Here is a 14,599-nt window from a genome sequence, read left to right as displayed (position 1 = left end):
AGTCCAACTTCTACCAGCCCTGGCAGTCATACCAGTGAAATGGAAGCATGGCACTTATAGCTAGCAAAACTTGTGGCTAGCTAAAGAGTTTACTGGAAGCCCTGAAAGTTGGCATGACACAAGACAGTGTGGCCATTAAAGTATACCAATACAGTGTATACTTTACACACATGCTAATGGCAAATTTCCCCAATTTTCCACTGACAGACACATGCCAATATTGGAGTCAGAGACAGGACAAGTATAGCACAGGAAAGGAATATATTTATACTATAACCTAAATTACTCCAGAATATACTAATAGTGTAACAACAGTTCTTAGACTAGCACAAAAAATGATCTTTCTTTTGATTTCAGTGGAAGGGGAAAAACTAGAAATAAGCAATTTAAGTATGGTGATAGAATTCCTCCCTAGTACCACAGATGGGAATAGACCTTTACTGAGGGTCCCATTGGACCAATCTAGGCAGTGGCTGGAAAGAAAAGGTGATCTGGATCCAGTGTACAGAATAATAAAATGGCATAATCATAGCACAATATTGCTCTGGAGTGTCTTTGTGCCTTTGCTGTTGTAATGTACCATTGCATTGTCCTTGAGAAGTATCTCATTATTTTCCTACAGACCCCACTAATTCCTCCTGGCAATAAGCATAGAGCAATAAGCCTTTTTGCCTTGCTCCAATACAGTGGTGCAAAAGATGGTGATAAATTAACTTTATTTAAATAACTGTCCTATATACTTTTAAATATTAAATATTTATAAGAGTGGATCAAATTTGTTGATATGTAGTCAGATGACCCAGCTGTGAAATGGCAGTTGAATCTCTACAAAGATGTCTTGAAAACTGATGAACCTGCTGACCCTGAGAAAACTGTTGAACGTGTGCAAAGGATCTCAGCAGCTGTCTATCATCTGGAACAGGTAAGAATGCACCTATTACTTTGTGTTGGAAAATAGACATATGGGTTGTACATCAGTAGTTAAATACAGGAAATAGGAACTCTACAGATTAATCCTGAACAATAAAAATAACTGGACTGAGCTGAGCATTTTATATCCAGACAAATTCTGTAGCCTTTTGGGATCTTTCTGGAGGATTAAGTAGGATGTTGAGATGGGGCAGGGAGAATGGATGTTTGCATACTAATACCAATGTTTGATGGCATGCAAGGCATATTTGCAAAGTTGTTATAAGGTGATCTGAAGATTTGTTTTATTTTTATACCACAGTTACAGAGTAGTAAGGGGATTTACAATCAGCTATAACCTTCCACATACCCTCAGATACTATCTGTGGAACCTCAAAATTATATTAAGATGATTTAAGATTTTCTTTAGGAATGGTTAAAATCTTATAAAACCACCAGATCTAATGAGATTTCAGTTTTTGCACTATAAATCTCATAAGACGTAGAGCAAAAACTATGAAGTCTTTTGAACTTTTCAAGTGAAAATTCTATTTTTCATTGGGGAGGCTAACATATCATGTAATATAAATATTAACTAATCCTTGTCATTGTACCAGGTGAGAATCAGTTAAAATCAGTACCTTTATTCACAATGGTGTTTTTCCATAGGTTGAGCAACCATTAAGATCAAAGAAAGCAGTTTGGCACAAACTCTTGTCCAAACAACGTAAAAGAGCTGTTGTGGCTTGTTTCAGGATGGCCCCACTGTATAATCTGCCAAGGTACATATTTTTAAAAAAACTTTTATATGTGCTGTTTATTTTCTAAACCTCAACTGTTTGCATTGTTGAAAATGCAGGCAGGTCCATGTTCAAAGCTCATCAAATGGCTTTCAGTAATAGATACTTTACATGCTTCCTTGATTTGAAATGGACATGGGATATGGACATAAATGGCAAATATGATCCACAGATCCATCAATTTGAAAAGCACACTATACCTTCATTAATGATTTTCATCCATAGTTTTTATGTTTTTATTCAACTTCATCACCCTTTAATTGCTCAGCCTCTGCAGATACTTTGATAAAAACTTCTCTCACAAGCAAAATGCCTGTCTGGTTCCACAGTGGGAAGGTGTGAACCAGAGACAATGGCTCGAAGGCTCAGCACAGCATTTTCAAGGCCCTCCTAAGGTATTCTGGGAATGAGTGTACATGGGAAGAACACTTTTCTACTAGTACAACTGATTAAGGGAATAAGCCTTCATGGTGTTGATCCAGAGGGATGTTTCACTCTCTGGGAAAAATGTAGCCAGTTTGGTGTAGTAGATTAAGCACTAGGCTAGAATCCAAGAGACCATGAGTTCTAGTCCCACCCTGGGCACAAAGCCAGCTGGGTGACCTTGGGCCAGTCACTGTCTCTCAGCCCTAGGAAGGAGGCAAATGAAAAAAAAAAAAAAAAAACTTCAGAAATATTGCCAAGAAAACTTCAGGGACTTGTCCAGGCAGTCACCAGGAGTCAACACTGACTCAAAGGCACACACACTATTCATTACTTCTGTAATTATTAAATTATTTAGGGGTCTTGCAAATTAGGCTTCAACAGCCTTTGGTAAAGTTCTATCGTTTTTAACCAAGGTGTTTTAGAGAAGCCTCTGATTACTTTAAAACAATTGCCAACATGCTTCTAATGTGCAAATCTAAGTTTCTGGTGTTTTGCTTATTTTAGCTTGTAACTTATTTGGAACAAATGGGAATTCAAAATGTGAGAATTAATTTTAAAGACAGCTGAAGGTTTATTTTATATTCTCACACTTCTTACGCTCTTAAAATCCTAGGTGTTTTTTTTTGGGGGGGGGGCAGTCCTTTCAGATATAGTTGCATGATCTTCTTGACTGAAAACCCACAATGTTCTTCACAGTTTGGAATTTGTGCTGCCATGTAGTTCTTAATGTTATTAAATATTTTAAAGGCATTAAAATATAATGAATGAAAGAACTTTTCCTTTCTGAAACGAATTTTCCAACAGCTAAATTTATAATAAACTTAGCAAGAGTATTTTTCAGTACATATGCATAGCAATCCTCTTAAGTTACTAAGTATTGTAATTCTCCATATCAAATTATACTTAATTAAGAGAAGATAAGCATGTCTGCAGAAGGTAAGCTTTATGGCTTGTGGCCATTTGTGCTTTGCCAAAAGTGCTTCTGAAAGATCAGAAGGCTCGCTGGATTTATTTATTTATTTATTTTATTTACTTATCAAATTTCTATGGCTGCCCATCTCACACAAGGTGACTCTGGGCAGCACACAATAAAATAATGGGGGATGAGGGATGGGATATTGGGGAGACTTAGTCATTCCAAGTCAGGTATGGATCAAAAGAGCAGTTAGCTTAATAGAAATTCATGAAAGGAATGTCTTCCCCTACCCAGCTGTCCTTTGTTAATTGGAGACATCTCCATTGTAAGGGAAGAGGACTTCTGTGAAGCCCATGACCTTTGAAACCAAGCAGTTTTTTGTCTGCTCTCCAAGAGACCCTGTCCATGAATAGAGGGAGACAAACACTTCCAAGATCCCTTTTTTCCTGTTAAAAAAGTCCTTCCTTCCTTCCCTCCCTCCCTCCTTCCCTCCTTCATTGCAGTAGAGAATGTTCTGTAGGAACAATGGTGGCATAGTCTTTATTTGAGGAAAAAACAGAAGTCCTCCATCTTCTCATATTTAAAGAGATCTTATAAACCTCAAAGACTGACTGCATATTTGGGGGAGGAACTTTCAGTGCACTCAGCTCCAATGAAGTACAATATTCTGGTTCACACATTTTAAACTAATGGCTATTAAACTAATTGCACCCATATTAAGCTATAACATTACACTAATTGCTCTTAGTTATGGCTGCTATAATCTTCCATAATTACATAATTTCCAGGGAGCTATTGGAAGATTCCACTTCCTTTTTGATTAACCAGTTTAGGGCTTGTTGGAACCCTAAACTATGACTAATATTGGTTATGATTTGAAGTTAGTATAGTTGTAGTTCTAAGTAACTTCACAGCAACAAGTTGTTTTTACTCTAAAACTAGAACAAAATGTTTCAAATATATACTGTGTCTGTATTGAAGGAGGTGGGGAGAATATTTTGTGGGCTTGAAATTCAGCATGGATAATCCTGCAATGTAATCTCTGTCCAGCTTCACACATTTTATTGAAGCTTCACGTGGTTTCCAGCCAGCATGGATTTGTTAAAAAGAGGTCATGCCAGACAAATCTTATTGCTTTCTTGACAATGTGACTAGATCAATGGACCAAGGGAATGCTTTGGATGTAGTATATTTAGACTTCAGTAAGGCTTTTAATAAAATTGAGCATAAACTCCTTCTTGACAAATTGGAACAATGTGGCATGGATGGTTCCACTTCCAGACAGATTCATGGTTGGCTAAACAACCAAACATCATCATCATCATCATCATCATCATCTATTAAACTTGTATACCACCTGACTTTTAATGACTAGAAGGGATGCTTGTAAAATGTGTGGATGACACAAAGCTGAGGATTACTAAAACAGGCTCAAAGTTCAAAAGGATTTTAAACTTAGGCAGAAAAATCAGATGCTCATGTATAAGATAGGCAATACTTGGCTCAGCAGTAGTACTTGCAAGAAGGATCTGGATGTCCTGGTAGACCACAGATTAAGCACAAGCCAGTAATGTGTTGCAACTGCCAAAAGAGCCAGTGTAGTTTTAGGCTGTATCAAAAGAGGTATAGTATCAAGATCCTGGGAAGTGATCGTAGTGCTCTATACTGCACTAGTCAGGTCACACCTGGAATACTATGTCCAGTTCTGGTCACCACAATACAGAAAGGATGTTGAGGAACTGGAAAGAATACAGAGAAGAACGACTTGTGTTTTGGAGGCTAAGTCCTAAAAAGAATGGTTAAAGGAACTTGATTTAGCCTAAGAAAAGAAGGCTAAAGGGGGACTTCTGGTGGGGACATGGCTGTCCTGACTACCAGGAAACACACTGAGACAATGACTTGGTCTCTAATATTTATTACTAGTACTTAACAAGAATCCTAACAAACTGAGGAAGCGTGGGAAAAACCCAGCCATATAAACCCCAAAGGTTAAGGCGGTCCCGATCTGTGTCTCTTTGAATGGCTGACCAATTCCTCAGTGCTACGCATGCGCTTGACAGTCTGGGTGGGAGCCCCCTGCTCGCCATCCTTACTCATGACATCACCCTCCCCTCCAGATTGATATTCCATTTCAGCCCCCTCCCCTCCAGAGTCTTGATAAGATATGTTGTCTGCTTGTAAAGTCCCATGGGAACTGGGCAAAGAAGGCAATTCTTCAAAGGACAACTCCTCCACGGACGAAGCAGTGCTGCCCTCCCAATCCGATAACGCCTCCGAGCCAGGTGGCTGCTGCTGAAAAACATCTAGAGAGTTAGCAGGGTCAGCCCCCCTCCCCCCTGGGAAATGCAAGCCCGAGGTTGAGGGCTGTGGTTCACCCGGCTCCTCTGTAACTGGAGTCGAGGCTTCAGGCGGGGGCGGGGGGAAATACACACTCACAAACTCCTCAGCTTGGGCTTCTTCGGCCTGCTCAGGCGAAAGAGGAATCTCGAGTAAAATGCGAGGCTTGGGTTTGTGAGGGAAAAGCTGATGGAATCGATGAACCAGTGCTGGAGCATGTACATCTCTGGCATTCTCCCACGTGCGCTCCTCCTCAGGGTACCCTTTCCAGTGTATGAAATATTGGATGCCCCTTCCCCTCCTCCTAGAGTCCAGAATTTCCTCCACTTCGTACTCCTCCTCTCCCTCCACAATTACTGGAGGTGGGGGGGGGTAGTTGCGATCGCAAGTTACTTGGGGCAGGGTCTTTGGCTAGCAAGGCTCTGTGAAACACTGGATGGACCTTCATGGATGCTGGGAGCTGTAAACGATAAGCTACTGGATTTATCTGCTGCACCACAGTGAAAGGGCCGACAAACTTAGAGTCCAATTTCTTGGAAGGTCTGGTAGAGATCAAAAACTTGGTAGAGAGCCACACTTTGTCTCCTACTGCAATCGCTGGCCCCTCCTGCCTGTGAGCGTCTGCCGCCCTTTTGTAAGCACTCTTTGCCCTGTTCAGCTGCTCCTTTAACAACTCCTGTGCGGCTTGTTGCTCTTTAAGAAAATCAGCTGTGGCTGGAACAGTTCCCTGCTGGGAGGAGGTGGGCAACACCTGAGGGTTAACCCCGTAGAGCGCTTGGAACGGAGACATCTGGGTAGATGACTGCACCGAGTTGTTATAAGTGAATTCTGCCATGGGCAACAGGGCTGGCCAATTGTCTTGCCGATACGTGGTGTAACACCTGAGATACTGCTGTAACCACTGGTTAATTTTTTCGGCCTGCCCATTACTGGCAGGGTGATGCGCTGATGACAGGTGGATCTGGACCCCTAATGACTGGAAAAGGGCCCTCCAGAACCTGGAAGTGAACTGTGGGCCTCTGTCACTCACCAAGTGATTCACCATGCCTCTATACCTAAAAACGTGGTCTATGAACAACTGCGCTGTGGCTGGTGCAGATGGGAGGCCCTTGCAAGGAATAAAATGTGCCATCTTTGTGAAAAGGTCCACCACCACCAGTATGGAAGTCAGGCCCTGGACCGGGGGTAAATCAGTGATGAAATCCATGGAGATCGTATCCCAAGGCCTACTGGGGGTGGGTAGGGGCTGCAAGAGTCCTGTGGGCTTCCCTGGGAGAGGCTTGGCTCGTCTGCAGGTGTGACACAAAGCCACGTAGCCCTTAATGTCTGCAACCATCTTAGGCCACCAGTAGTCTCTCAGAGCTCTATGGAGAGTTTTGAAAACGCCTCCGTGGCCTGCCGTTTGGTGGTCATGACACAGTCTCAGTACTTCTTCCCTCAATGAAGGGGGAATATACAATCACCCACTATGCCAGAGGATTCCTGCCTCCACATTGAATGGGGAGGCAGTGTCTTGCGGGGCCCTCTGGAGGTCATCCATCCTGGCCCTGGCATACGGGTCCTGTTGCTGCTGAGCTCTGGCTCTTGAAAATAGGTCCTCTGCTTGGCTGCCTGCTGCTAAACTCTCTGTTTGGCTCCCCCTCATCGGCTGATCAAAGTTGTGAGGTTGTAATATAGCAGCCTGTACTTCCTGGTGAGTGGGGGGTTTTGCCTGAAAGGATCGAGACAGGGCGTCTGCCAAGCAGTTTTGCGCCCCGGGCACATAAGAAATGACAAAATTGAAACGGGAGAAAAACTGGCTCCATCTGATCTGGCGTGGGGTGAGGGATCTGGTGTTCTGTAGAAGCTGTAAATTCTTGTGATCGGTGCAAACTTTCACAGGAAAGGTCGCCCCTTCTAGCCAGTGCCTCCACTCTTGGAATGCTGCTTTAATTGCCAGCAACTCTCTGTTAAAAACATCATAGTTTCTCTCTGCTGGTGAGAGTAGGCGTGAAAAAAAAGCACAAGGAAGCAATGTATTCTCTGCCTTGTTTGTATATTGCAATAACACTGCCCCAATGGCAACATCTGAAGCATCTGAATACATTATGAATGGCTTCGTGGGGTCAGGGTGCCTTAAGAGCGGTTGGGAAGCAAAAAGCTGCTTCAATTCCTGGAACGCTGCTTGCTCCCTCTCCCCCCATACGAATTTTGAGCCTTTCTTCAAGAGCTGTGTGAATGGTCTGGTCCGATCACTATAGGCCCGGACAAAACGGCGATAAAAATTACAGAATCCTAGCCATTTTTGTATATCTTTAACATTTCGGGGGGGTGGCCAAGAGAGAATTGCCTGGACCTTAGCAGGATCCATGGATATGCCTTCTGTGGATACTATATAGCCCAGGAAATGTACTTCAGTTAAATCAAAGGCACACTTCTCTAGCTTGGCGAACAGCCTGTTCTCTCTCAGTCTTTGCAAAACATTATGTACATGGGTTACGTGAGTTGTGGCATCCTCAGAGAAAATTAATATGTCATCTAGATAAACGACCATGTACTTGTCTAGTAAATCAGCAAAAACGTGATTCATAAATCTGGAAAATATGGCTCCTGCATTAGACAAGCCAAAGGGCATAACAAGGTACTCAAATTTTCCAAACCTGGTGTCGAAGGCAGTCAGGTATTCGTGCCCCTCTTTCACCCGGATCAGATTGTACGCACTCCTGAGATCCAACCTGGTAAACATGCGTGCCTTCTGTAAGCGATCTAGCAGCTCCGAGATTAAGGGCAGAGGATAGGATTCTCTCTTTGTTTGTTTATTTAAAAAACTGAAGTCGTGGACCACTCTCATGGGTGTCTCCTGGGTGGCAGGTGCCAACGGGTCGGGCTTCTTTGGTACGAAGAAGGTAGGAGCAGACGCTGGGGACGTAGATGGTCGGATGAACCCCTTTTGGAGATTGGAGTCCAAGTAATCCTTTAAGGTGGCTAACTCCTTGGGGGACATGGGATACTGTTTCCTTGCTGGGATCTTGGCTCCTGGTAACAACTCAATTGTGCAGTCACAGTCCCTATGGGGGGGTAGTGCTGTGGCCTCTTGCTCGCTGAAAACGTCTGCAAAATCTGCATACTTGGCTGGCAAGTGGACCCCCCCTGCTACTGTGACTGCGTTGGTTGCTGGAGAGTGTGGAGCGGCTTGACTCTTGTGGTGCTGGCATTCCTTAGCTGGGAAGGAGATTGCTCCTGTAGTCCAGTTCATCAACGGGTTGTGGATCCTCAGCCAAGGCGTGCCTAGGATTACCGGCACATTTAGCACTGCAGTAACATAAAGCTGGATCCACTCAGTGTGGTCTCCCACTGTCAGCTGCACCGGTTCTGTGAGCCTTCTAATCGGCCCTGCCTTGAGGGGCTGGCCGTCAATGGTCTCCACTTCTATGGGGCATGGTAATTCTCTGGTCGGTATGCTGCAGTCTTGTACGGTCTGCGCGTCAATAAAATTAGTTGAAGCTCCAGAATCCACGAGGGCCTCTAGCTTGACCTGGTGCTCTGGGTTGACATGGACTTTTACGGGTAAGTAGTAAAAGTCTTGCCTGGAATCTTCGGAATGAGCCCTCCTTAATTGATTTACGGTCTCCCTGCTGAGCTCTTGGGAGGGAGACCAACGGAGTTTCCCTGATTGGAAACAGAGGCAGGGATGGGTCCTGTTTCAGCTGCTTGCCCTGGGGGTCTTACTGGAGCTGCTTGGCCTCTCGCTGGGCAAGCTCTCACCATGTTACCCTGGGCTCCGCAGTAGAAACACAGGGCTCTCTCTCTCCTTCTCTGCCTCTCAGTCTCAGAAATCAGTCTCCTGCTTGCCCCAATCTGCATTGGCTCCTCTCGTGCTGAGTGAGAGGCTGCTACAGAGGGAGCTGGGAATCCTGAAAACGCTCGGAGGGTCTTGCTTCTCCCCGGCTGCATCTGCCTGAGCTCCTCTAGCCTGGCATCTATGACCACCGATAGCTGATATAGGGCTTCTAACGTAGCTGGTGTTCCCTGGCGCACCAATTCATTCTTAATCTCCTCATCCAGCCCCTGTTTGAATTGGTCTTTTAATGCACTCTCATTCCAGTCCAGATCTCCTGCTAACAACTTGAAATCAGCAATGTAGAGTCCCACCCTCTTGTTACCTTGCTTGAGCCTCCGAATCTCCCGGCTGGCCGTGGTCTCTCTGATGGGGTCGTCAAAGTGTGCTCGGAAGCCTGCCAAAAAGTTCTGGTAGTCGTTGAGAATCGGGTCGTTGTTCTCCACCATGGGAATAGCCCATTTGGCAGCTGGTCCCTTCAGCAGGCCTAGGATGAAGGTGACTCTGGTTCTGTCTGTGGGAAACTCTGCAGGTCTGCTGTCGAAGAACATAGTACACTGTGTGAGAAAGATTCTCAGCTGTCCTGCTTCTCCTCCAAATTTCTCTGGTAGACTGCCCTGGGATCTCAACATTACTGGTGGGGCTGCTGCTGCTGCTGCTGCTGCTGGTGCCGGTTGTGGGTTAATCGGAGCTGGTTGTTGCAACTGCTGTAGCATGGCGGCTTGTAATGTGTTGATCTGGAGATCTACTTGTTGCTGGTGTTGTAGGGCTGCTGCCAATTGCTGGATGGCGAGCCGCATTTCTTGGTTTTCTGAAGACATTTCTAAACGTATCTGCTTAATTGCTTGCTCCTCCCTCTTTCGATGGGAGTAGCAGTTTGTTAGGATTGATGTCCTGACTACCAGGAAACACACTGAGACAATGACTTGGTCTCTAATATTTATTACTAGTACTTAACAAGAATCCTAACAAACTGAGGAAGCGTGGGGAAAACCCAGCCATATAAACCCCAAAGGTTAAGGCGGTCCCGATCTGTGTCTCTTTGAATGGCTGAACAGTTCCTCAGTGCTACGCATGCGCTTGACAGTCTGGGTGGGAGCCCCCTGCTCGCCATCCTTACTCATGACAATGGCAGACTGAACAGCTGTGCCCGCAAACTCTGCAGGCAGAACTGGCATTGTGGCAGTTTTTTCAGGCTCAGGCTGGTTTCTTCTGCAGTCCAGGAGCATTTTTCCAGATCAAGGAAAATGCTCGGAATTGATCCATTTGTCTTCCAGACAGTGAATTGCAGCCAGGAGATTGTAAACAGCATTCACAATCAATGGGTAAGAGTTCACTGGGAGGCTGGGACATCACCATTTCCAAGCCACACTGCAGCCTTAAAAGCATATTAAGTCCAGCCACCCTATTTCTAAAGCAAGAGAGAGAGAGAGAGAGAGAGGGAGGGAGGGAGGGAGAGAGAGAGAGAGAACGTATTTGTACCCTAAGAGAGGCTTTCTACATTAAGGAGAAACAATCTGTCTTGGTGCTCATCATTATTTTTGTGAATAAAATTCTTCTTAAGCTTTGGATTTTGCTTTCCATCCAATACTAAGGAAGGTTGAGAGTATATTATCATCTCCGTGTCGTTATTTTTGTGCTAATTTTGAAGCTTTACCATTTTCCTACACATTGAATCTGCCATTCTGAACTTTTACTTTCCTGCTGCGACTTTCTCTGGGAACTGTCTGTTATCTTGCCTTCAATTTGTAAACTCAGTTTGGAAACCTTCCATCACCTTTTACTTTTGCCGGTTAAGTACCTGGGGGGCACTATAATTTACTGCATGAGACTTGGAGGATCTCAGTCAGGCTCTCTCGGACTTCCATCGAGATATTAAGAAAGATATTAAGCATATTCCTGCCAAGTTATTATGTAAGACATTCAGAGCATTGTGGGAAATATGTGGTCTAAAATGTGCCATCTGGTTGGAGATGTTGTGGATGAAATTGAAGAATTTAACAGCAACAGAAATGTTCCTTTTAAGAGTGAGATTGGGGCTTCTGTTGAAATGCTGGATGAAATTGACAATGCTGAATTGAAGAAGTTTAAGGGTGAAACTGAGTTGCAAGAGTGAATGAGTGAATTTGATCTTCTGATGGAATGTTATGGAAAAGAAGGGGTTATGGGAGATTTGTTGAGGAGAAGTCTGTGTTTGTGAGGGGCACAGTTGGGCTTTGATTTCTTTAAGAAAATAGCTCTGGGTTTATTATGGGGATATATAAATGCTTTGGTCTATTTTAAAGTGGGTTAAGGGGCTAAAATATTTACAGTATCTGGATGGTCTTTTGGCTTTGGAGGATTTTATTTATCGTTAATGAATGGGATTAAGATAATTAAGGGTTTTTTAATTAATATTAATTCACGTTTGTTGTATTATTAATTATAATGGCAGACAATTTATATGTTTTTATTGTTTATTTATTGACCTTTATTATAGTAGACAGGAATGTATAGAATAGTAGTAGGAAGGGAATAATTAAGAAACTGTTATTTTGGGGGGGGAGTTGATTAGGAGACATATTTTTTCTTTTATTTTAATATAAGGGGAGGGAGCAACTGTATTTAGTAATTTTTATAATGTGCTAAGGGGTTGATTTATAGAAGTAATGTGATTTTGGTTTAATATAGAGTAAGGGATTGATTATGGAAAATTGTTATATATCCTTGATGTTTAAAGTCGGAAGTCACTTCTTTCTGTAATCTATTTAAATAATTTTTTTCTCTTTTCTCTTTTTACACTTTTTTAGTTCTTTTTTGTTGTTTTTTGTTTTTCTGTATCTTTTATCTTTTTCTGAAACTTGATAAAACTCTTTTAAAAAAAAGAAAAGCCTAAAGGGAGCATGATAGTGGTCTTCCAATATATTAAGGGATTTCACAGAGCAGAGAGTGTGGATTTATTCTCCATAGCACCTGGGTGTAAGAAACAAATGAGTAGGTTGAAACTTTACAGAGGGAGATTCAAACTTGAAATAAGGAGGAATTTTCTGACTGTGAGAGCTTGTAAACAGTAGAACAACCCATCTCTTAAAGTCGTGGGTACTCCATCACTGGAGGTTTTTGAGAAAATATTAGACAACCATTTGTCCAGGTTGGTATGAAGATTCCTACACTGGGTGTTGCACTAGAGACCTACATAGGGTTGGAAGGAATTCTATGCTGTGCAAACTTATTCATTATGGAATACCAAGAGGTACAAATCAGAAAATTACAGTGTTTTAGAGAAACTACAGTTTAAAAATCTTGGCGTACAGTTATATGTGAAGTTGACAGTATATCTTATTGATAAGGGCATCATTATTAGACAAAGTGTAAAAAAAAGGAATAATTAGGCTCATGTTTTACACTGGGTATGTTAAAGAAGTAAACCTGAAGTAAAATAATCAATAAAGTTGTGAAATTGATCGTTAATGTTTTCAGTTTATTTACATTCAGTGGGCCTCATACTGGTAAGGAGTCAATTTAAAGTTGCACCAAAATGAAGTATGCTTTTCTTCCCCCTCTGTCTTTGTGGAAAAGAATAGAAAACCAAGGACCTGTATCTATAGGAATTTGAATTCTAAAATGTACAGTAAAATATGAGCATACTGATAGCCTTCTTTTCACACTGTTGATATCTGTCTGGTACAGTTTATTAAAATGATACATTGTCATCTATGCTATTTAATCTTTGCTGAACATTCTTTAATTCTAACGCTTTTCAGTTAGAATTGAATTGTACAGAATCCATAGGCTTTACTAGTCAGTAACCATCTAAGGTTTTTTATTCTGTTTTCCCTCTGGATCTCATTTTCTCCCCCTACTCCTAGGCACCGTTCTATTAACCTGTTCCTTCATGGTTATCAGAAATATTGGATAGAAACAGAGGAATATTCCTTTGAGGAGAAACTAATTCAGGATTTGGCTGTAAGTACAGATATAACTGTGCTCAGTCCACAATGCCTTCTTGCCTAAATTTATAAACACTGTCATATGTACTATATTGAGGGGCCCAGCCATCTTTTATGCCATTATGTGAACAGTGTATCATACCATTAATTTGTTATATATTTGGACTGAAACTAATACTGAAATGGATTAGACCAAATCCCATGGTTTAATTTTTTTTGAAGGTTTAATACAATGAATGCTTTTTTTTCAGTTGGCATTTCATTAATTGTATAACCCTCTGATTTATTTTAATATGCCAAGGTTTTTTTAATACAAGCTAATGCTAGCTTTTCCTTGATATTATAATGTAGTGGCATTCTAATGAATCATAAACAAGTATGACAGTATTCAGCAGATTTGTCTTTAGACAATAGGTTTTTTTAATTGGCAATGCATTTTTAAAATTCCAAACAATTTTAACTGTTTTCTTTTTAAATGATAGACTAAGCAGTGATTTATGGAACTGTTACTTTTTTTTTCTGTATGTGAAATGATTAGTTCACCCTAGCTGCCAATTACAATTCCAGGAAGGCAACATCCAGCAGTGTAGAAGATACTAATAGATTTATGACTTGATGTCTTTATATTCACTTAAAATGCATTTGCATAATTGATGCAGTATTTCAACTGTCGTGACATAGGCAAATTCCACTTTGGTATTAAGTGTAGAATTACCATGTATCTTTCAATTACATTTCACAGAAGGTGATAGAGGTACATACAATGTCATCATCCATTCATACATCTGGGTTTCTCAACATTCTGACTTTTTTTTTCAGCAACTGAAAACTCACATTTTTAAGAAAACAGTCTCTGCACAAGTAGATGTCTTTGACAGTCTTTGATAGTACTCTTTAATATTTTTAAAGGGCAAAGGTTTTTTTTTTACTTACATGTATTGAACAGATGGACAAATCATAGTTTAGTGCACATTCACTTAAATGTAGCTATTACTTTTTTATCAAATTGTGGAAATCTCTGTGAAAAACAAGGTGAGAATTTTCTAAATGGCTTCTGTGCTAGTTTATTGCAGCATAAAGAACAGTGAATCATATGGTAACTTAGCAACGAAAACATCTATTATGCCATCAACACAATAATCAGATTATTATTCTCATTCATCAGATGGTAACATTTAGATGAGAATATTATTATAGGGAGTTGTATAACAGTAAATAGTACATAGTTATAGGTAGCTCTCTTTAGAGAGATTTGCTTTGATATTGTTAATTTGTTTGTATGTAAAACTATGATCCAGGGCATGGAGAAAAAGAAAGAGCAGCTGGGCTTCATTTATTTGATTCCATAGCCATATGGTATGCCCTGAGCATGGTCATTAAAACTGAAAGAACTCTAATACCCAAGATAAGGGAGAGGACAGCCAGTCATAGATATGGATTGCTTCCTTCCTGGTCGGTTCCAGAT

At 41.6% G+C, this 14,599-nt stretch overlaps 1 protein-coding gene across 1 annotated transcript in view; it reads left to right on the top strand.

Moving 5' to 3' along the window:
• RYR3 (ryanodine receptor 3) overlaps window positions 1-14,599 on the top strand; it is a 346,984-nt gene that overhangs the window by 268,705 nt on the left and 63,680 nt on the right. The window contains exons 74-76 of the mRNA XM_063289977.1: window positions 791-922; window positions 1,579-1,691; window positions 13,054-13,150. Coding sequence (XP_063146047.1) covers window positions 791-922; window positions 1,579-1,691; window positions 13,054-13,150 — 342 coding nt within the window. The remainder of the gene's footprint in view (window positions 1-790; window positions 923-1,578; window positions 1,692-13,053; window positions 13,151-14,599) is intronic.

Source organism: Candoia aspera, chromosome 1 (assembly GCF_035149785.1).
Source record: "Candoia aspera isolate rCanAsp1 chromosome 1, rCanAsp1.hap2, whole genome shotgun sequence".
NCBI lineage: Eukaryota > Metazoa > Chordata > Lepidosauria > Squamata > Boidae > Candoia > Candoia aspera.
Note: the sequence above shows the minus strand (reverse complement) of the source record. Positions and strands in the feature narration are given on the sequence as shown.